We start from the raw sequence: 24,262 nt of genomic DNA on the forward strand, positions 1-24,262 counted from the left end.
GTTGTCTTCACCCTTCCCAGTGGGGTAGCTCTTTTTTTTGTGTGTGAAATTATTTTTTACCCATTTGACTTGAATTTGATTTAAGCAGATGCATATTCTTTGTGATATGACCATATGGGAAACAAATGATCATTTAGCCATTTATTTTTAGCTCAAAATGACAACATTAACACAGTAAAACACGTCTCTTCCTTAAACAGAAGCCTGTCATGCTTAACTTAAAATTATATAAATTAATAGAAAACAATAGAACAAAAACATTCTTGTAACAGTGCACATATAGTGCATTTAGTACAATTGGCTTCAGCTGAGGTATTATTTCAGCTTTTCTAATGCTAATCAGCTGCTCCTGTTTGTAAACCCGCTTGTTCCCATGATTACGCATCATAACTCATCATCATTATTCATCTATGTATTACTTTTATGTATTAGTCATGTATTTGTTGTAATCATCTATCCTTGCAGTTGTTTATTACACAAAATAAATTATATTATCTCACTTCTGGCCACATAGCGCTGATATTCACTGCACATGCCCATATTAACCTTAACCAGAGGGTTTAAAAAAAACAAACCTGTGTTTACATACCATATCTGCTTCTGCCGTGGCCTGGTGGACAAGAAATTGGTTAAGGGTTCCCCGAGCTTTCACGCCCCTCATGTTCTTCATGTGCCACCACAACAACCGTGAAAATAGTTGGATCTACATTGCTGCTCAATCACAGCTGCCTGATCAATGTTTTTCATTAGCAACTTAGCAAAGTTGATGGTGGTGGTGTGTCTGTGTGAGTGAAAGACAGAGAGAGCGACAGAATTTCTGTTATAAGCTTCATGTTATGGACGCACAGTGTGAGCACTCAGGTCGCATCAGAGCATCGGGCGGTATAGTGTGAGACCTGCATCGTGACCTACCAACTTCTAACCCCTGTGAGTCAATCGTGCAGTTTGAGCAGGAGCTGAATAACGTGACTGAAAAAATCGCACAGTGTCTGCCCAGCTTTAGGTGTACTGTCGTCCGAGACTTGCACCGCAGTGTCGGCGTTTGTTTCCCTGCTGGCCATGCTTCTTGTTGTGGTCATCTGTTGTCTTCCGGTATTTTCCTCGACCAATGAGATGAGCGGTAATCTGAATTGTCATACTCGAATTGTCATAAGTGTGCTGTCAGCTCATTGGTCACAAAGCAGGAGAGGGGCTGGGAATTATGTTTTCAAACAAAGCGTTAATTCCATTAACATTTATAGACTACTTTTGATTCTCACTGTATTACGGGACAAAGTGCGTCCCTTATTAGCTCAATACGGGACGTGTACTTTTGTTTCGAAATACGGGACGATTCCGTTTTTTAAGGGACGGTTGGCAACCCTACACGTGATGCTCAATTACATGGGTGGGAACTAGTGCGTTAGCGCAGTTAGCTCGTTAACTTGTTGGCCGTCCAGCCCCACGCACGGGGCGATCCGCGGTAGCTCGTTAACAGATTTGCCGTGTTGTGGCGTTAACGTCATTTCAGATTAACGCTGACAGCACTAGTGGGAACATCCGACATCATCCCGAGTCATTTAGACAGCCGTTAGCACAGGATTCTCCTTATGGGGACCTGATATGTTTAATATGCTGCTGAGAATATAGCTCAGAAGAAGAGTATAGTATAGCTTTTATTTTGAAAGAGCCATTTCTCTGTAATAAACTCTCTTTCCCAAAGATGAGGGATTCCTCCATCAGATATATTTATTTTTATTACTTTGTTGTTTCAGCAACATTAAATTTAAAAAACTGTACTTTTGAGTTAAAATATATATTTATAATTTTAATAAATGACAAATTAAAAAAGCTTGAACATTTTTTTTGTATCGAAAAAATATCGAACTGTGACACCAAAGTATCGAACCGAACCGTGAATTTTGTGTATCGTTGCAGCCCTAATATTTAGGTATCCAGAATACAGCTGCTGCTCCATCCAACTAACTGGTTAATTTCATCTAAATGCATGTTGTGTATCCCAGGTGTGACGCAGTCCCTCATTATATGGCTAGAATAAAAATCATCAGAGTTCTGTGAGCGATAGAAAACGACCCACATAAGTCATGCTGTACGTTTGGAACATTTCCTGTAGTTAAACTGCAGGACGAGCCTCTGTGGATGACATAAGAATGAACCGTGTGTGCGCTTGGATCAGAAAATGTATGTTTGTGTGTGTGTGTGTGGCGTGATTTAGAAAAAGAGTGTGTAGTTATTCCTGGCGTAGCGACTGTCTGTGACTCAGAGATAATGGTTCTCAGTAGAGTAAGTGTGTTCACATGTGTGCGTTCGTGTGTCTATAAGTGACTACAGCTATGTCACAGTGTGTGTGTGTGTGTGTGTGTGTGTGTGTGTGTGTGTGTGTGGAGTGTGTCATAGAGAAAGTGGATGGCAAGCAGATGCTATTTGCGAGGGACTGCTGTCATAATATTCAATCAATACCCTGCGGACACACACTCATGCACACACACAGACACACACCTCTGTATGTACCCCGAGCACCCGTGGGAGTCGCCTGCTTTCATTAAGTAGGCCCGCTGCTCCTCTGTGCTGTGATTGGGTGGAGCATCTTAGAGAAGGAGGAAGGTGGTGTGAGTGTGTTTTAAACACTTTTGTATACACACTAAAAGATATTTTCTGCTAAATGTGTATGAAATTGAATAGAATGTGTCATAAACGGCACTTTTAAACCACCGTAGCCTCACGAGGAGTCAATAAAACTGCAGTTTTGTGCTTTTATAGATCTCAGGCAGCATAAAAAAATAAAGGCCGTGTTTATTTACTGCTTATATAAATTTTTCTTTTTCACGGACGATATTACTGTCGTCTCACACACACACACACACACACACACACACACACACACACACACACACACACACACACACACACACACACACACACGCACACAGGAGGGCTGCTCCAGAGTGGCAACGATCATAACTGAGCTTACAGCAACGCTCTCTTGAAGCCCGCCCTCATCAAATTCTCCCCGTAAGAGAAGTCCTAATCACGGGTGGGTGGGTAGCAGAGGACCACAGAGATCGGTGTGTAAACACCAGCCTCTCCTGTTGGCCCCTCTCATCCCTTTATCTTCATCACCCATCTCTCTCTTTATCTCACTGCACAGGATTTGGGGGCGAAACACTATTTAAAAAAAAAAAGTACTGAAAGAGAAAATAAGGGAGTGATGAGGAGGGAGGGGTGCAAATCCATCTCTTGTCTCTGTTGCTATGACAGCAGGTTGTGTTGGCATGCAATGGAGTTGGCGCTGCCCTCACCTCTGGCATCAGGGAACCCCGGGGACTGTGTGCACATTGTATGTAGTATGTGTGTAGTTGCTTTCTGCACGTATGCATGTTCAGATAATGTATAAATAAAAAAATTGAAATGCCTTTTATAGCAGCCTGCATCGTGTTTTAATCACTTCCTACAAATTTGACAAAAACCTGGTGTGTATTTGAAAAGCTGACTGTTAACGCACATATTTAAAGTATGTGTATAGACCATTTGTGTGCTTCTGGTATGTATGCATTCATGTGTGCGCGTGTGCACAATGAGGAGCGTGCACGTGCAGTTTGTCAGCCAAGGGGCTGTTTTCTCTCCCTGGCCAGACGGCGCTCTCACCACTGGACAGATGGCCAACACCCTCCCTCACTTCTTCCTATCCCTTCATCCCTTCCTCCTTCTCTCCCTCCATCACTGTCTTCCTCTCCTGCGTCCCCCCCAAACACCACATCACCTCAGTCTCTCGTTCCCCACCTCCCAGCATCCCCTCATCCCTATTTCCCATCATACCGCTGCCATCATAAATCAGAGTGCTGTGGCGGTTTTGTGCCTGATTCACTTTTCCCTCACGTTCCCTAACAGGCGTCCTCTAGCACCCAAACTTATGTTAGTTAGACCTGCAATAATATCAGCGAGGGGGAAAACGCCGTGCAAGCGTACCTGCGCGTACACGCTGATGCTGACCTGGCTACTAAGTTTTAATGGTCAGACTTTTTCTACCAGACTCGCTGAAATTAAGAGCCAGAAATAGCACCATATAACAAAGCGGCGCCTTCCTATCGCGTGTGCACGTTAAATGATGTTTCGAACTCCTCATGGATAAAACTGACTTGGAGCTTAATCGCTTTGACCTGTAGCTGCACTCTCTTAAAATAAGTCTAGTTTTCATTAGTCGTGGAGCTCACTGGTTCTCGGTTGGACAGGTTTAAAAGGTGAGATTTAACTTTTCTGAGTCCTGCGTTGATGAAGCTTCATGAACTGTGTGATATAATAATTATATGTGCGATGTTGAATTACCTTATTTTTTGTAGAATGCTTTTAATCTTTGCAGAATTGTTATCTGAAAAGTTTAAACATTGCTGTCCCCACTGCTTATCCTTTTCTTTGCATCATCATCGTCATATTTGCTGTTGTTGATTGATGGTGTTTTATTAAGACTTTTCTGTGTTAGCAGGGCTTTTCTTTTCTCTCCTCTGGTATCATCTCTGAAGCCAAGTGTCTTCAGTGTCGTCCTTTTGGATCCTCAGCGTTTATAATGTGATAATAAGGTGTGAAAATGGAGACACAATGGAGCGGTGAGGATTGGGCCTCCACTGGTCCCCTCTCACACTGCTGTGTGCTACCAGGACACACACATTCACACGCATTACGTCACATGCTAAGTGATAATCTGCACGCAGTATAAAGTAATAGGCAGTGCACGGCTGGTAACTCACTTTTTACACTGGATGCAATAAATGATAACCAGTAATGACATTAACCACTTCTGTGCTGTTGTTAAGGCTACGCTGTGACACGCTGTGAGACACTTGTGGGGACGCAGATCAGGCGTTGTGGAGAAAAGGACCCAAATGCAGACTCTAACAAAACCTTTACAGGGGGAACTAAACTAGAAACACAGGATCAGGAGCTGGAAGATGATCCGACAGGAGACGAGGGGAGGCTGAGACAATAAACGGGGGAAGTGGAGGCACACGGGAACAGAGCTGAACTGAAGACACTAAATGACAAGAGGAAGCAAACCTGAACGTGAAGCACACAGGACAGGACTACCAAAATAAAACAGGAAGTCACTAACACGGACTGAAGATGCTCAGACTAGACGCAGGAAGAGTAACAGACACGACAGAGCTGAGGCAGCGAGAGAGGCAGGAACCAGAACCAAACTGGTTTGGCTGCTCCGAGGCTTTAAGCCTTTGGCTCCGTATTAAGTCCTGTCAACGACTCTTGGAGGTGATAATACCGACTCTATTCTTCTAACATAAAAAGCCTTTTTGGAAGTGCTTCAATATGAAATTGAATTTGACATCTCAAACTCAACAGAATAATCGAGTGTGACGGCAGGAACAAAAGAAACACAACAACACCAATTAATTATTTAAAAGGCAAGAAAACATTGAAAAGTTTGGTTCGTTCTGTGAATCAGTGTGAACAAATGTCACTAATGTGCTGTACTCTAAACAAAGCTTATTGCAAATACACCTGTGAAATAGCTGCAGGTCTAAGTGAAGGGCACAGCAGCCTAACCTAAAATGATGCAGAGTGAAAGTGGGTAAAGCAGAGGGCGGCGAATATTTCAATGGGATCATAACGAATGGCACAAAGATCCGAACTGTGATCGTTCACGGTAACAAAGACACACTTGTATTGTGTTTCTCTGCAGACGTAGCGGCATCTGAAAGAGTGGCCGACCCCAAAGAGGGGACCGGTGCTGAAGACGGGGAACCAGACGAGGACCGCGATGACCGAGATCACGACGATGACTTGGACGACGAATCCATCTTCACCTGTGACAACTGTCAACAGGACTTTGACTGTCTGGCTGAGCTCACTGAGCACAGAACCAACCACTGCCCAGCTGGTAAGACTGGTAATGTGATTGTGGTTTTTCTGTTTTAACTGGCCAGGCTCCCATCACTGTGTGATACTTTATCATAAAACAGTCAGTGATATGTCATCGATACCCGTACATGGTGCACTTAATCCTCAATATCTTGTCAATCAGGACCTAATTAAAGCTCATTTATCATATTGCATCAACATATCTACAGTTACAAGTGCTGCGTGGTTTCCAGCAGGGAAGGTGGCGTGCTTTCAGATTAACATCAAACACTTAAGCTGTATCATGAAGAATCACTGGACTGCCTTAGTGACACGGGTCCTGCACTGTTCTCTGAATACCTATAGCTATAGGAATCACACCTACCATAGCATGTGTCCCACAGGGATGGACACACACACACCACACACACAAAGGCCGTTATTAGTAACGGTGTAATTAATGGAGGGACTGAAAGGAACACAGCGGGGGCATCTGGTTCCTACAGATTAATCCAAACAGTCCCTTAACAAGCCGACACACAAACGCACACTTACTTCTCGCTACTGCGAGGCAGTCTCCCCTCGGTGTCTGCGGGTATGTGTGTTTACTTTTGATAGGGGGGATGAAGGAGCAGGGAGGGGGGCGGAGGGCTTTGTTTAAACGGGTAAAGATGGTGTTTCTACAGAGTGTGTAATGTAGATGGTGAGAGCCCCGCTTCATCCACCTCTTATTCACCCGCTGGTTTGACATGAAGTCCCACTAGAATTTCATGTAGGGCTTTGTCTCACATGCAGGTTATGAAGTTGTAGTAATACAAAATCAGTGTTTTACGTTTACTTTTGTTAGTGTGGCGTCATAACAAAAATGTCGAAGAACACGAGGCAAACGCACGGCAGAGGTCCCCGTTCCTCCTCCTGCTCTGTGGGGATGAGCTCAAGACGTGGAGCTCAATATGAAGGTTTTACTGTAAACGGCAGGAGATTCATCCACGCTGGTCACAGCTGACTCTGTCCAGTCTTTAAGTGATGACGTATCAATCCTGCTTCCAGGTCCAAACTGCTGTTTATCAAGGCTGTTGTGTTTTTAACATGTTTTGTCTCCTGTTCGATTTAATCTCAGGGTTCATACGCCTTTTTCAGGGTCAAATTCAAGCACTTTTTAAGCACTTTCAAGGTCCCTTTTCAAGCTTTTCCAGCTCATGCCCCCCCCCTGCCAAAAAAAAAATAGAATGCATGTTTCAATTCGCATCACCTCAGTAAGACCATGTGAAAATGAAAACAAATCATCCTAGGTGAGCGTACACACCTTTTTCCCCTTTTGTTAAGAAATAGAAAAACGCACCACACAAAAATACTGCAAAAGGAAACGGTCGCCTTACATACATCGTGTATAAACTCAAAATGCACATTTCACTTAAAAATTAAGATGTGAAAATGTGAACAAATCAACTTGTTAGATATTCTTCTCCTGTTGAAAAAACAAATGCCCCACTGATTGTGCCCCACAGGCCTCAGTGTGAGCTTGAAGACATTTATACTGTTTAAGTAGTTTAATGTGTCGGTGCTGAAACAAATAACCATATGGATAAGATAAGATAAGATAAGATAACCTTTATTAGTCCCACACTTGGGAAATTTGTTTTGTCACAGCAGGAAGTGGACAGTGCAAAAGTTATGAGGCAAAAATTTGAATACAATAAGAATAAATACAGTACACAACTGTACAGAATAGAATAAAATACTATATACAGTAGAATAAAATAAAGTAAATATACAATAAGATAAAAATAGAATACAAATACAAATACTATATACAACTGAGTAAAAATACAACGATGCCAGAAAAGATTATTGCACTTAGTGTTATTGCACACGTATGGATGTGTGTGCTTGATCAGTTAAAGTCTTTATCAGTCATATTACCATTATTTCACCCAAAGGCACCAAGTTAATGCTTAAAAAAGCTGCAGCAATACACACCAATATTAACAGTACTTGGTGACAACTTTGCTTTTAGCCTCTAACCCTCTGGGGTCCAGGGTGTAACTGGCTGTTTCTGACTACTTTTGATTTGGCCTCATATTTCACCTTTAAAAACTGTTATTTACTCATTTTGACAAACTGTATCAGCACAATTTATCTAAATTCAGACAAAATTTAAAATACAACTAGAAAGTGATATTTCTGACTGTAAAAACCACAGGCATGTTTAACGAATCATTTTCATAACTTGAAATGCAAATAGAAATTGTACATTTTTAAAAATATGCACAAGTTTTGCAAACAACAGTTATTTGGTACTATTTACCTAAAAATGCAGCCGAGGCTCAGACGTTTTTCATATAACCATTTAAAACTATGTACAGAACAATCAGCTGTTCTGCATCAAATAAGAAGACACACAAATTATTTATGCAACTCCAAAAAATAGTTTGTGTCACTGTAACACAGATGAGAACAGCACAGGGATAACCCTGCAGGTCTGACAGCAGCTGTGTCAGCGTTTACACTGCAGTCTGCCTTTGGTGGCTTTAAGGCAGCAACTGTGGCGTTCACTAGTAGAACTGACACACAAAACAAGACAACACACTAACTACACAAGACAACACACTAACTACACAAGACAACACACTAACTTGAGACTCCAAACACAGTAAACGTCACAAATCTCTCACGTATCAAAACTCTCTCTCTCTTTCGCTCACTCCTAAAACTTCCCCCTCTTCCCAAACAACCAGATGCCACATGTTGCCATATCATTTTTTTGATTGGTCGACACGGTACATTTTTCCACCAATAGGGAAGGAGTGTTTTTTCTTTTTTCACTCACAATCAAAGCGTGTTTGCTAGCGCTCTCCTTAGAAAACGCCGTTTTCACCGTTTCTTCCCGGAGTAAACGCCACTGTTTTATTAAAAACAAACAAACATCGGTTTTACGTGGCCTATCAACACAATTTAAACACTGGTATATAGTATGAAGTCTGCACCTTCGACCCGAGTTGAAATGGAGACTCTGGGTCCGTCGACCCCAGAGGGTTAACCAGAAAGCCTTAAGTTGGCTAGTTATGTATCAGGCTAATGTTTAAAGCTTTCACTGGAGTAAATTAACTCATATCACTGCTAAGTAATGTTAGCTAAGTTCACAGCATATTCCATAATAGCACTGCCATACTGCATCACACTCAGTGCATTTCAATCATTTCTCCAGCGAGTTTGATAGCAAAATAATAATCATAATTAATAATAAAAAAAATATCATGTGTAACGAACACGGAAAATTATTTACTAGGACTCACCTATCATGCGACTGGAGAGCGCAAACTCCGCTCTTGTCGTTTTCCATCAAACACTCATTAAAACAGCGACCTCCAGGTATGTTAGCGCACTCATAGCCGACTGGCCGAGGGAGGGGCGGGGTCACACGTTGAAACAGACAGAGGCGCAAGGCAGCCCAGGCGGGGAAATTTTGCTTTTACATTTTGCGACTCATTTTATTTCTCTCTAAAAGGACCAAACTTCAGCCAGGAGATCAACTGAGATAATCCATCCACAATACGAGGTTAGTCATTCATATACTGCTGCATGGGCTGGGCTGCAGTTACATCCTAAGGTTTTAAAAACTGAGCTTAAATAAATGATTAGCGGTAATAAAAGCCGAGGGAGGTCAACAGTGATCACTGACTGTTTTAGGAGCTTTTTGAGATCAAATAGAAGAAAATACAAAACATTAAACATGTTAACAACACAAAAGCCATATTAAACGCAGACTACTTTAGGCCCGGAAGTAGGATTCGTCACGTCATCACTTAACGACCGGATTGCCACTGTTCATTTTAAAGCTCAGTGTTTAAACCCTTACGCTGTAACTGCAGCCCAGCCCATGCAGCAATAAATGAATGACTGACCTCGTATTGTGGATGGATTATCTCAGTTGTTCTCCTGACTGAAGTTTGGTCCGTTTACAGCATCCTGCCATGCGATTGCATTTGTCTCTAACCATCAGGAACCCTCATGTTAACTTTTATTGAGTGGAAAAAAGTTAGCGTTCATCCTCCAGCTTCACTGTGTTTATGCTAACATAGCTGTGTAGCTAGCTACCACGTAGCACATCATTATATACCAGCTAGCCCAACTTCAGTAACCCTACAAACGTCACTGCTGTTTAGTTTTCTGTCTTCATTTATGTTGGAAGTGACAGCAGAGCTGTACCTTTTGAATTTTTTAGAAATCTCTCAGTCAGAACATGCTATATCATGTTTAGGTGGAAGCTAGCGAGCTAACTTCCTGCTAACTTCTAACTCTGTTAAACTTCATAAATCCTGTTTTGATTGATGCCTGGATGTTAAACTTAATTGTTACACCTGGTAAAGCAGCAACGCTGATCATTTTATTAAGGTGAAATAATTTAGAGAGTTTGTAACTCTGTGATGCCGCAGTGTTCGTTGACTTTGGGACCTGAAGCGAAGTTTGGACCCGGGAACGGCTAATGATGTCAGACTTAAAGCCCGGATTGTTTAGTTACATTAATATTGCACTGACATTCACGTAAAAACTCAAAAGTTGAAGACCTCTTCATTTGCATTTCCATGTCAGTTCACAGACACACAGAGTGCACACTCAGATCATCACAGGGCCAGCAGCTCAGAGCTGCTGTCGGAGCACGGGATGTGGCCTGTGATTTCAGCAGAGGAGTCTGGGGAGGGCTACATGTTGCTGAGTGAGAAAGCTGAGGGAGGAAGGGGGGAGGGTGAGAGGTAGCGCAGTCGAAAGAAATGAAATGAAATAATAAAACATGTTTTTCCCCGGAGAAAGAGCGGTTGAGATTGCACAGTAATCCCACGGCTCGGTGGGATGTGTGCGGGGTTTTGTGCATGTGGGTTACTCCGTGTTGGTGTGTCATCGTGTGTAAAGCTGTACATGTTTATTTGTCTTATGTGTGCGTACACGTGAGCATGCAGAAGAGAGTACGTATGAAGTTCGTGGTGGGACCACAGCTCTGTGGTTATTATTGAGGAGAAGGCTAAATGAAGAATAAAGAGTCCTTTTGAATTCTCTGGTGGAGGCCCGGGGGAGTCGAAGCATGGACTCACACACGCACACACATATGAAGCAAAGACTGCTGGGAATAAACAAACGCCACTCTGAATCTGCATGAGTGAGGTAATGTGTTCGTGCATTCTGGAGTTTGATGTAGTTTGATGTTTGTCCCTGAGCAGAAACCAAACGACTCAGATATCGGCCATCTTGGTTGAGGGTGACAGATGGGACCATCTTGCCAGGAGTAGCTAGCTATGATGCTAGCTCGCTGTTAGCTTTGAATCAGCATGGAAAAAAGTTACTGAGAGGTGACGCTATGTGACAGAAAAAAGAAAAAGATCAAAACACAGAAGACTAAATCCAAAATTGGCTTTTCAGTATTAATCTCGCGTTCACCCCAAAATATTGTTGAGAAATTATGGGATACGTGACAACAGCTCCTCATTAACCCTGAACACTCTTGATAGAGGGTTTCATGTCTTGTAGGAATAAAATTTTAGCTTTAGTGGACTTTGTGCTGAAGTTCATAACCAGGAAAAGAAAAACTCAAATTTAAAGAAGATTTTTAAAAAATCAGCCATAGTCCTGCAAATTTCTTAAAGCATTTACATTCTTGGTAAAACTCTTATTACTGTATTTCCTCAAATAAAACATTTACAGAATTAAATGTTGGGTCTCCCAAAACGAACGGTCGCTATAAACATTTAAAGGCCTCCCCTACACGTCATCAAATTTGACTTTTCTACCTCTGGACTCTTCGATGTTTCACAAAAAGTTGTGTTTAAAAAAAAAAAAAGGTTTTCTGCTCATTAACATGCAGCAGACTTTTACTCTGAAATGGTAACAGGAAGTGGTGAGTTTGCATAGTAGGGATAACGCATTAGCTTTAGCTTGGCACATAACCTGAAATAAGGCCTCCCTCCATTACTACTCTGTTGTTCTTATGTGAAGTCCTTTTACCCTGTGCAATAGACATAAATGAAAATTATTTAATGATGTCATTCTCCCACAAATCCAAACTCACTCTGTTCTGTCTGCTGCGTCTCTAAATCTCTGTCACATAATATTTAAACTTTTCAGATTTTAGTGCCAATCTTAGTTACATTAGTTATATTTTCAGTATCAGTTACTGAGGATTATTTTGTCTACATTTGTGAGTCTCGATTTGTAGCTTGAGAGCAGTGGTTAGTTAGTCCTGAGTTCTCCACACACACACACACACACACACACACACACACACACACACACACACACTGGTATCTGTAATGCTAACTATACTTTTGTTGCAAATGGGTCCCAGGTTAGCAGCTAGCTGCTGCTGTAACACTGAATGGGTCCCAGGTGCGAGAGTGAAGCACCAAGTAATTCAGTGCCACTCTAGCAGAAGGCCTATAAAGAGGCGCCATTAATTTGAGTGGAAATTGGACAAACACACACGCGCGCAACACAGTGGCACAGATCAATGACACATAAATGTGTATTCACCCACTCAAACACGCACATACCCACAGACCCCACACATCTGGTCAGTGTAATGCCACATTAATGTGCATGAGCCTGATAGCTCAGCTGGTTGTGTGTGTGTGATAGAGATTACGTGCCTCGATTACAATAGTGTTGTTATTCTGTTCCACTGCAGCATTAAGCTTCTGTGACGGCTCTGCTGTTTGAATTGTGAATAAGATGTGTGTGTGTGCTTCTTCCAGCGTGCCCTGTAATCAAATGGTTAACGCACACGTAGTTGTACTGACGTCGTTAATGCTCAGTTTGTCACATTTGTGTAACACCGTTTTATTTAAGTGCACGGTGCTGCTTTATATTCTCAACTCTTCCACACGCCTTAGTGGCTCTGGGTGAGCTGACTGGCCGTGGTGTATACAGCGTGTGATATTTTTATGTGTGATGTGTGTCTGCTGCTTTTAGTGCATGCGGGTCTATATCCTGTGTGTGTGCAGTACGGTGCGAGAGGGACAGACTGAGAGCGTGAGCCGGGGGAGTGTTGATGGGTCTCGGTAGGAGTCAGAATGTGGAGCAGAGGCTCCCCGAGGAGAAGAGGAGCAGAAAAAAAGCCTCCTACAGATCAAATGGAGAACATTCTCTGGCCTTCCTCTGCCACATGAACACACAGACACAAGCAGACACCCACATCCTATTAAGGAAACCCAAAAGCTGTCTCGCAGGCCGCAGCATTCCAAGGATCAGTCAGTGTGATGTGTTTAGAGATTCAAATGGCTACGAAGGCCACTGTCTGTTACGATACATGGCACACACACACAGATCTGCGCGTACACTCACCCACAGTCAACAACGTCCACACTCATGCTAGGTGTGAGTGAGAAGTGCAAGAGGGCGAGAGATTGTTAAAGATGTCAGTAAAAAGCACTTGAGGGAGGAAGTGTTGGGAAGGTAGGCTCCAAGTCAACGAGGGAGCTGTCAGTCAAGGCGGGGGGTGGAAACTGCCGTTGTCAGTGACAAATAGCAAGTCATTAACCCAGCGAGTGGCTGGGTGAGACGGTGTGGGTGGAAAATGGTGAATGTGTGCGTCCGTGCAGGAAGAGAGCGGGATACTGCGCATATTCGTTCTGAAGGTATTTGTGAGGTCTGTGGTAATTGAGCACATACAGCTGCACTCTCGTCTATTCTTTTTCCTCTCTCAGCGGGAGAGAGCACAGATTTCCAGGGAGCCTGTCTAGCTGGGAGGGAGCAGGAGATAAAGAAGGAAATAAGGGAGGAAAAGAAGAGAATTGGGAAGGAGTCGCGGGGGACCGAATGAAGACAGGTGAAGAGGAGGGTGGAGCGTGGAGGCCAAACTCGGTGGAGGGGTAAGGGAAGAAGAGGAGAAGCACACGGAGCAGGGGGGAGAGCGTGTCTGTTGGCGCGTGGGCCCTTGGGTGGCTGGTTTTCCTCCCGCGGGACGTCTTCCTACAACTAAGCTCTCACCGTCTGTCGCCACCCGCTGTCACAAACGCACACGCAGAGGCGCACACGCACCTCGCCGCGTCTGTCGTCGGGATAGCAGCTGAGACCTGCGAGGCCGAGGCTCTTATTAAAACCACCGATCACAGATAGGAGGGGTGTAAGGTAAAATTACAGACCGGCGCTCGCTGGGACGACACTTCCTGTCCAGTAGCTGCTGTTGGCTGACAAAACAAATAAAAATAGATGTGCTTTTCCCCTTTTCCTCGCCTCCTGTCTTTTACTCGTCCCTCCCGTTCTTCGCCATGTGCCCCCCTTCTCTCTTTCTGCCCCACTGCCCCCTTCTCCCCTCCCTCCTTTCCTTCCCTCTGTGTGTCTGTACCCGGGGGTGGCCCGAAGATTCCTGTGCTAAGCCCTTGGCATACATACAAGTGCACAGCGCACACACAGACACAGCTGGCTGCCGCTCAGGTTTTCCAGGGAGAGAGCAGGAGCCCGGCACCAGAGGAGAGGGGGATGGAGGGAGGAGAGCGGCAGAAGCAGAAAGGGGGGAGGTGTGAGGGGCTGCAACATGCAGAGAGGGAGAGGGAGGGATAGCAGGGAGGGGGTGAGACGGAGAAGGGTTGTTGTGAAGTCATTTTTCATCACAGGGTTCATTTTTCACCGCAGAGTTCTCCCACTCTCTACATCGCTCTATTTCTCTTTATCTGTCCTCTCCTCCTCCCGTTCCCCTCCCTTGATCCCACTTTGTCTCTCTTTATCTTCCCTTTTTCCGCTTTTTCCCTCACCTCTCTCCCTCGCTCTCTCCCTCTTGCCTAAACTCTTTGCGTCCTCTCTCTGCCTCCGTCTCTCTCTCTTTCAGCCTACTTTCTCCTTTATGAAATATGGATGGGAGCAGTTTTGGGCGCGCTGAGAGGTTTGCAGTCGGAGGGAGGGAGGGAGGGAGGGATGGAACTTGGGAACTGGCAAGGGAAGGAGGGAAGGAGGGAGGGAGGGATGGAGCTCGTGTCTCAGCAGACATGCCTTGTGCATGCACCTAAACACCTCACTGAGCAATCTGTCAACATGTCAGCAACACATGTTTGGTAAAAAAGAGAGAGAGCGGTTGGAAGGAGAGAGGAGAAGAAGAAAAAATCTCTCCCCCTCCAGTGGGAGTAATGGCTCCCACCAGGGCTCTGGAAATGCTTTGAATTCAGCAGATTTCTATTGCGGGGTCCTCCCCCGGGGGCGTCTTTTTACAATGCCTGCATCTCAGAAATTTGAGCCCGAGGACCCCTGGGGGCTTCCTTTCATAATGCCTGAAAATGTAGGGTTATATTGTGTGCTCTTCCCCATGGGGCTTTTATTAATACCTGTATTCACTGCCACTGGAAATTACACAGGCGGCGCTGCAGGGGCCCTCGCTCGCTCCAGGAAGGGAGAAAGACTCTGCGGGGACGTTTTCTCTCTTCCCCTCTCTCTTTTCTTCCCTTCGTTTCCCCCCTTTCCCCCCTCTTCCTCCTCCCCCTCCCTCTCCTCCTACTTTGACTCTCTTCCCTTTTTTCTTACTTAATGCAAGAGTGAAAAAGAAGAATTTGCCAAAGGACACGAGAAAGTGTGTTGTGTGTGTGTTGGCACCAGCTCACCCTCTTGTATTCAGCCCTACTTTGCTCCGAGGAAAAGAAACACTCGATTAAAAATGTAACTTCCTTCTTCTTCCCCTCTTCTGTCTCTCTCATCTCTCCTCTCTGTCTGTCCTTGTGTGACTGTCTGTAGATCTTGCAGAGTAAATATTTGTGTGTGTGTGTGTAAAATGGAAATGCTTAAATCCATAGTCCAGCGCGTCTGATTTTGCATGGAAATCGAGACGATGTTCTGTCTCCGAACATTCATTAGAATTCTTCAGCCAAAGGCTTTGCAGCTTCTCTCTGAGTGTCTCCGTGCGTTTATTGATCAAATATTTACACAGCAACATTATAGAAATATACATTTACATATCTCTGAATAAATAACGTCTGTCGGCTCTCCGCAGTCGAGGCAGTTTAGCTTTCCCCGTGTCTTTTTCATTCTCGAGCGTCTGCTAACCCTGCCCTAACCCCTTTAAACAGGAGTGTTGGACTCATGCTGTCCAACACTCCTGTCGTACGTCAGATGCTCTTAACTCACAGAGATGCTGCTGTCCTGAGTATGACTTTTTTCTTAAGTACTCACAAAGACAAAATTGAAAGCAAGGCAGTGATTGGCTGTCACTCCCACGGGAAAGGCCCACAGGTAGATGCTACGGTTGGTGTGGGTGTGACTTTTGGAGGTAACTGTTGCAGCAGTATGTTAAACTGTGTAACTGGACCCCCCATTGGCGACAGCAGGCTCAGTTGAAACATTCGCACCACTACTTGAGCTGGCTTACGTTCGTTCCTTTCTTGGTGGCTAATGATATCTCCACACGCTGCTGTGGATATGAACCAGGCAGTAAATATATATGAGGCTGCTCCCTCGTTCACACAGCAGGAACTCTGCATGTTTGATTTGGCAGATTTTCCTGACGTGACCCCTGAGGGATCGGTGAATGTGTAACCCAAAATTAGACATAACACAAAGCAACTCACCCAGAAATACTAACCTGGTGCATTATGGAGCTGGTTCCCCTTTGTGATGGCGCTGCTACACAAAATTGCATGAAATCAATGTTTCGTTGGCCAAACTTTGACTGTTTCCACGTTCTCAGTGTGGAGGTGAGACAAAAACACGAGTGTGTGATTGGTTTTATTTTTCCTCTGGAGCACAGCTGAGGGTTTAGAAGCGCGTTGTGTGTTTGTTTGTGTGTAATCGTGTTTTGGTTTGGAAAGCAGGTACCTGACATGATCCACGCATGTGTTTACTGTGTGTCAGTATCTCCATGTTTTCATGTGTGGATGTTAGGATAGAGTTGTCACGGGGCTGTGTGTGAGGGGGGATGTCGGGATAATGAGGAACAGGCCGTTCCACTGGATCCAGGACCCCCCCTCCTGCTGACACCTGGAACCTTTTTCCTCGGCTCCCTCGCTGCTGCTTCTTTCTCTCTTCCCAAGAGCCCACAGCTCCCGTCACTCTCCCCACTTTTGCTTTTTTCCCTTTATTTGACCATTTTGTCCCGTGTCTCCTCTCCTCTCTCCTGTCCTCAGTCTTTCTTAGAGCACACAGACCGCAGTGTCTCGCTGCTTTCCTTCCTTCCTTCCTCCCTCCCTCCCTACTTGCCGTCCCTCCCTGCTGAGTTCTCAAACTCTAAACTGACCACATCCCTTCCTTTCACCCCGTCTCCCTTCCCCCCATAAGCCTCCTCCATTCTCTCCCCATCATCCCTGTTCCCCGTGGAGCTGGCCCCAATGCTCTGATCCCTTCCTCCATGCCCCCAACCTCCCCACTGTGCCCTCCCAACACACACACGCACAGACTCGCGCACACACACATCCACCCTGTGGTGACTGGCCCCACAGCAGCCCCTGTCTCCCTCCCTCCCTCTGTTTTTCCACTCTTTCTTTCACTTTTTCCCCACCTCTGTCTCCCACACCCTGTTTGATGCTTTACATTTGTTATGCACTTCACTGAAGCTGTTTTTCTCCACTTGGTACTTTGAAGGCAGGAGTTCACTGCATTGTTCAAGTCCTCATTCAGGTTTCACACCTATGTGTGCACTTCAGCGGTAATCGAGGCTTTTTACTCTTTCTAAATGAGGCCAGTGTTTTATTGGTGGCTTTTGAATGATGGCTTTACAGATTGTGTAATTTTTTTTTTTGAATGTGCAGCTGAAAAAACCCTTGTGTAACCTTAAGCCCCGCCCTCTGTCAGAATGACGTGTTGTTTTTATTGTAAGTGGTTCCAGTCATTTAGAGTTTCCATAAATATACACATGTTCCCTTTTTGATTAGACCAGCATCCTGGGGCACCTGTGTGTCGTCCGACACTGGACCACCGTCTGTACTGACCCCCCCGTCTTTGGATCATTTACATTTGTGGCTAAATTTTCACACATTTACATGTAAACTGGAACCTGACTGAGACCACGTCCACACTAATGCGTTTTCGCTCCGTTTTGGCGTCACGTCCACACTGAGACGTGTTCCCCCCGAAGGAAAACGCAGCGTTTTGGAAACGCTCTCGAAAACGAATACATTTGAAGACGGTGCTTTCGCGTCGCAGTGTGGACAGCGAAAACGATGACACATGTTAGTCATGTGATGCAGTCATGTGACCAATTAAACTAAGACAGCAGAGGGCGTTATACAGCAGTTGTTTTGGTTGACAGTTTAACATCAGTCTGCACGTGCTCCAGAGAGCTTTTCTTCAAATTCTTTAACTCTCACTCGCTTTTGCAACTTCGTACTTTTGTGTTACTCGCAGCAACGACTCCACCTCATTGTGAGTCCATTTAACAAACTCGATGCTTTTCCTCGACATTCTGCCGCCACGTTTCAAAGAGCCGGAAAGTAAATAAGCGGCAGACAGAAATGAGGCAGGTCGAATCTTCTTGCGCTTCACGCATGCGCAGGACTGGAACATCAGCGTTTTCGGCCTTTTCAATGTGGACGCACAACTCTGTGAAAACAACAGCCTGAATGACAGAGGCAAACAACAACAGTTTGAGTCACCTGTGGTGAGTTTGGTGGCTTTGTTAAGGACAGGTGTCACCTGAGGGACAGTGCTGTGATACTTGCAGTTAGTAACAGTTGTAAAAAGAGCTTACTGTGGCTAATGAGCTAATGGTTTCCATTAACACCACTCTCTAATATTTTTCTTTAGCTGGAGATTCGTAGTGATTGCAGGTGTACTTTGCTGTTGAACTTGGGTTATTTGTACCCGTTTGTCTTATTGTGGACCGAAAAACACCAAATCTGCATCTCTGATTTCCAGACAAAACTGCAGACGTGGTCAATAACCTGACGTGGTCCCACGTCACTTAGACGGAGCGGACCTTCGGCCTCTACCTGCACTTCTCCTTCCTTACCTGGAATACCCGACTCTAAGCTTTTAAAAAGGTTTACGCAGCCTGCACTGTGACAGCTTACTCAGTATATTACAAAAATGGCCTATTTACACTTTATCTCTTTTTCTGCTGTTATAATGAATTACTTCAGCCTTGCCCTCGTGTTTCTTACCTTGATCTAACACTATGCAGGAAATCTGAACACATAGTATGCTAAGTTTAATACAAAGGTGCACCCAGGTGTGCAGGCACACACACACGCAGAGTTTCAGTCACAGACAGTGGTGGCAAAGGGCAGTGTACCACAGGGAGAGGGCCCATAATAGTTTTAACCCAGTGCTCAGGTGTGACTCGCCTTTGTCCAGCCAAATGTCAGAGAAAAGCAAAACTCCGGGGAGAGGGCTGGGGCTGTAGGATGGGGGTGTAGCAGAGTGCAGAGGAGCCTGAGAGAATGGACGCGCAGAGAAAGGAGCGAGCACGGACGCGTCTTATACGGAGCTAAAGATTTCACTAACAGAGCGGTCAGGCTGAGTCTGTTTGTCTCTTCAAACCAACCGATTGTTGTGTCCACCGAGCGAGCTGCTGTTTCTGCCAGGCTTTCCGTCTGGGCCCCCGGTTATGTGGGGGCTGGGAGCCATGCTCTACTCTCTCCACGCCTCAAGGCCTCCCTGGGGGGGGGGAGGACCAACTCTGCCAACCTCGCGCTCCGTTTCCCCCACCCCAACTCTGAGCACACAGACGCTGACGTCAGCTGCTCTGGGCCTTCTCCCCTGGGTGCTACCAGAACCCTTTGTTTCCCTCCCTCCTCTCCATCTTTCCTTCCACCCCTCCTCACTTCTCTCCCTGTCCTTTGTCCCTAGAAATAGCTGTCCTGCTTAGTGCCTGATTGGAATTCACTTCACTTTGAGAAGTCACAGGGAGAGCCATTGTCAAGTGTGTGTTTGTGTGTGTGTACTCATGGCGATCATGAGGGCATGCATATTTCTTGTACATGTTTTGTGCGGCTTGTGCAGGTAAGCGATTTGTTGCTGTGTGTCAGGAAGGAAATGAGCTGCACCTGCAGTGAAAGGTGTTTGTAAAGGAAAGAGTTTATATCTCGAAATCGAAGCGTTTCGTTAATTCTCAGTGAAGGAGCTGCCTCGTTATCACGACCGCTGGCTTAGACAGAAACGTAAAGAACAATCTGGTGTTTAACGGTTGCAGTGTATAGTGTATACAGGTGTGCCACACGCAGTTTGTCTCTGCGTGTGGTTGTTGCAGGTTCATTCATGGTTATTTGGCATTTCAAATAAACCAGTTTCCAGATGCAGCTGATTATTAAAATGTCTAATTGTTTAACCCTTTTACTGGTAGCTTTAATGAACTCAGTGAAAGACATCATGGTTCGATGTGACACACACACACACACACACACACACACACACACACACACACACACACACACGTTTCTCTAATACTTTCTCCACAGTGATGTGCTTTAACAGTTGTAAGGCAGCATGTTGTGTGCAGGCTTTCCTTGCGTGTGTGTTTGTGTGTTCATGCGTGCTTCTGCTCCCAGCATGGATTCTAGAATTGGGGTTAAGGAACAAGAGAATTCCTCCTTCGTATTCCCTCTTTCCTCTCCCCTCGTCTCCAGCTCTGCTTCCATCTTTGTCTCTACCTCAACCCTGCAAGTGGGATGTCTTAAAATATTAACCAATCTGCTCTTCATTTCTCAAATATGGTAGAAAACACACTGCTAAATAAGTCAGGAGACAGGCCTGCCGGGAAGCGCAGAAGAAAGGGGCACTCGACTAAACAACAAAACAACACAAACAACAACAAGGAAAGATGGAGGCAGAAAGAGCTCTTACACTGGATTAGCCAGTTGCCGTGGTTATTGCCTCTGTCGATCTTTCTTTTTCTCGGGCGGGCGCTCGACTTTTTTCGACTCTAATGAGAGCAGCTCGATTGGAGCATTACTCTGCACTCCAGCGGCTCAGTGGCTGACCGAGGCCTTCCTGTGCTGCTGGCCGGGGGCCGGAGGGAGCGCCCGGCGTGAGTAAGATGCACCGTTACGTGGGCCCGCTTCCATCCTGTGTTCCCCGCTCCTGTTTCCTGGGATTGTGTTGAGGCTAGGGCTGATTTTGAAGGGGGATATGGGGGAACGGGTGGTGGATATTTCTCCCCCTTGTAGGCTGCCAAGCCGTGCGGCCTGCGAACGAGCAGATAAAATTGTGTGTGTGTGCGAATGTGAGTCAAAAACTGCTAAGGCTTGTGTACAGAGATTTGTATGCGCCCGTGTTTTGAGCGTATGTGGGTATTTGGTGTGCGTATTGGGGAGTTTGTCCTCGGAGAATAGTGTGTGCGGTGGTGGTGGTGGGGTGTAGTGACAGCTGCAGAGGGGGGCCGGGGGGGCTTACTGCTTGCTGGCTGATAAGGGGGGCTTCACATCAGAGACATGACGAGAAGACTAATAATTCTGCAGCACAACACGCACAGACACACACACCAACACACCCAGGCTCATAGAAGAGAAGCAGTGTGAGGGAAAAGTTAAGGAAAGCTAGATAGTGCTGTGGGATTGTGTGTGTGTGTGTGTGTGTGTGTGTGTGTGTGTGTGTGTGTGTGTGTGTGTGTGTGTGTGTGTGTGTGTGTGTGGATTAACACTGCTGCCTGACCGAATAGGAATCAGAAAGATTTGGATGTTTAAAGGTGCTTTTAAACATCACATTGACTCTTAGGTGTGGGACACGATGCAGGAGTGTACTGCAGTACTTGTGAAACACCGTCACAGTCACTTATTCCAACATCTGCAGGTGGGACTTATTTAAAAGAGAGAGAGGTGCAAACTGAGAGGAAATTAATCAAATTAACTGAGGATTTGACCTGTTTTTGGGGTGTTTTTGTTACACTGATATAAACATAGAGATAATCCTTGTTGTGCATTTTCACTCCTATTAAAGAACAGATAATCCTCCTGATTTTTGGGAAAAGGGACTGGTTGGTGTAGAGTGCCTTTGCTTTATACAACATGTGTCATTCACGCTTCATCAGAGGGTAGCTGGGTCTGCAGACTGGGATCGAACCACAAACCTTCCAGTTAGCAGGTGACCTCGTGAGCTACAGCCTTAAGATTACAAACAGGCATGTCCCGTTTTTGTTCACTTTAAATGATACTAGTTGTTCTGTGTGGTAATGCTATGTAAGCTTTGTATACAACACTTTTGTGGAATTACAGCCTGACCTCACTTCACACTGTAATACAGGTTTTTGTGCTGAATTCCAGTCTCTAGTTGCCATGTCAACTGAGATATTATGACATGAATATGTGGAGATTTAGCTGCGTATAATCATAAGCACAGGTGTAATACTGTACAACATCAGAGCCACGACGTGCAGCACAAGCTGCAGTAAGAAGCGATGCTAAATATATTCACAACAGCTGTCTGGCCTTTTGAAAGAGTGTACAGTTCTCAGCAGGTTCAGAATGAATCCACCCTGCTAGTGCTGGGCGACATGACGATATATATCGTGTGAACGACAGAAAAGTGTCTATTGTGCCATTTGTCTTCTATCGTTTCTAACCTAATTTTATAAATTGTTACATAAAATATATCATTAACCCTTTAAAGCCGGTCGGAGCGGGTACGCTCCGTTTTGTGTGACTATTTTTAAATCTCTGTAGAACTGGAACCGCGTAAGCTAGCGCAATAATTTTTTAAGCATATGAAACCAGAGGAGTTGTACTTACATCTTATGCCATCAGCTTGCCCTCGGTCACGGTTTCCTTCCACATATAGCTTTGCAAAAACTGCATAAAAAGCGCTTGCAGCAAGAAAAACATAATATTCCAGAAAGACGCTTTGCCGATCCGATCAGCTGTTTGTAACACTTCCTACGTTGGAATAGACGTTGGCGCGAACTATCGCATGTCCGCCATTACCTGCCGGAAACCGGAAGTGACGTTGTGGACGTTCTGTCTGCCACTTATTTACTTTCCAGCTCTATGAAACGTCTTTGAGTTTGCGAGGACAGCTCTCACGGCGGCCGGTAGTTGGCGGAGGAAGAGGTGGGCGAAGAGGAATCCCCCGTCATCCGGCCCGAGCAACGATAGCATGTTCTCCATGAGCTCGAGCGCGGTACCGCCACCCAAGCCTGACAGGTTGAGGAGCTTTTCGGCTCGTTCAGCGTGGGAGAGGGCATAGCGCCGAAGAAGCAGCTCTTTAAGGGCGGTGTATTTCCCTTGGGCGGGTGGGTCCCGGAGGAGCGTCATCGCGCGACGGGTGGCCAGCGGGTCGAGCGAGGCCACCACATGGTGATACTTCGTGTCGTCAGCCGAGATGCCGCGAAGGGCGAACTGAGCCTCCACGTGTACAAACCATGACGGGGGGTCATGGAGCCAAAAGTCCGGCAGTTTCAGCGCCACAGCGAACGTAGCTGCAACAGGAGGCGGAGGTCCGGCGGCCGCTGATGCATCCATAGCGGAGTCTGCGTTATCTGCGGCCCGTTGCATGCTCGAGTCAGGGGTCAATGTGGAGGTGAGCATCAACGACACAGAGCTCTCAGTTCTCACTCCTTCTTTTTTCCTCTCCAACATCAACTGCACTTATCGCGCCACAAAACACAGGAACACACTTCCTCAACACTGGGTGTCAGTGGAGCCCTCTAGTGGTCCACCACAACGTCATTTTTGCGGAAAATGTAGTTTTTTTTTTACCTTCAGGGCCTTATAAGCCTATACTGGTGTTTTTTAAAAGTCCTGTTTGACTTTGTGCTTTTCTGTATCGTTTCTGGGATGCTTGAAACTCAAATTGCACTGCTGGAAATAGTTTATTTTGATGCATATGCTGGGGTTTGGGTTTTTTTTGGCAAATTTGCATTATAATATCATTTTTCATTTTTCCTGTAGTATATAAAAATTAGTGTATCTCAAAAACAAAACTATGAAGACACTCAAAATAAATTTCCTGTGGGTAGGAAACTATTTTGTGCAACTTTTTTGTATTAACAGTTTTGAGGGATACGCCTCTTAAATTTCTCTAACTAGAAATATATGTTAAAAAAACAAAACAAACAATTTTCAATTTTTTGTAGTTATGTAGTTACTTTGGACTTAATGCATACATATTATTAAAATTTGGGCTATAACGGTTGCATTGATATATATAGCAACTTGAAATGCTCACACAAATGCCACTACAGCATGTAAAAATATAATCTGGCGGACTTGGTTCTATGGTAGGTCTTAAAGGGTTAAATAGCCTGTGGCAAATGTATTAGTGTTGTCTTCTCACTATACATACTCTTAACTTTATGCAAGAGAAAATAAAGTATAAAAAAAAGATATTTTTGGCAAAGAAACTCCGTCTTGTGGTTTTGCGACATGGTGCTGCTTTACGTGCACCCGGATTTGCGATATGCTTTACGGTAACTCAAAACTATGGACGTGCGACAGGTTGCAGTTTCACGAAAAAGAATACTCAAGAATGCAGAAAATTTGAGCTAAACCAAGTTGTGGAACGACGGGAGCAAGTTGGGAAA

At 45.1% G+C, this 24,262-nt stretch overlaps 1 protein-coding gene across 3 annotated transcripts in view; it reads left to right on the forward strand.

Annotated features, from left to right (window-relative positions):
* znf423 (zinc finger protein 423) overlaps window positions 1–24,262 on the forward strand; it is a 129,333-nt gene that overhangs the window by 27,461 nt on the left and 77,610 nt on the right. For all 3 annotated transcript variants that reach the window (XM_040034846.1, XM_040034830.1, XM_040034840.1), the window contains exon 3: window positions 5,690–5,887. In XM_040034846.1, the coding sequence (XP_039890780.1) occupies window positions 5,690–5,887 (198 nt within the window). The remainder of the gene's footprint in view (window positions 1–5,689; window positions 5,888–24,262) is intronic.

The sequence above is a fragment of the Simochromis diagramma genome, unplaced genomic scaffold, assembly GCF_900408965.1.
Source record: "Simochromis diagramma unplaced genomic scaffold, fSimDia1.1 OVJJ01000333.1, whole genome shotgun sequence".
Lineage (NCBI taxonomy): Eukaryota > Metazoa > Chordata > Actinopteri > Cichliformes > Cichlidae > Simochromis > Simochromis diagramma.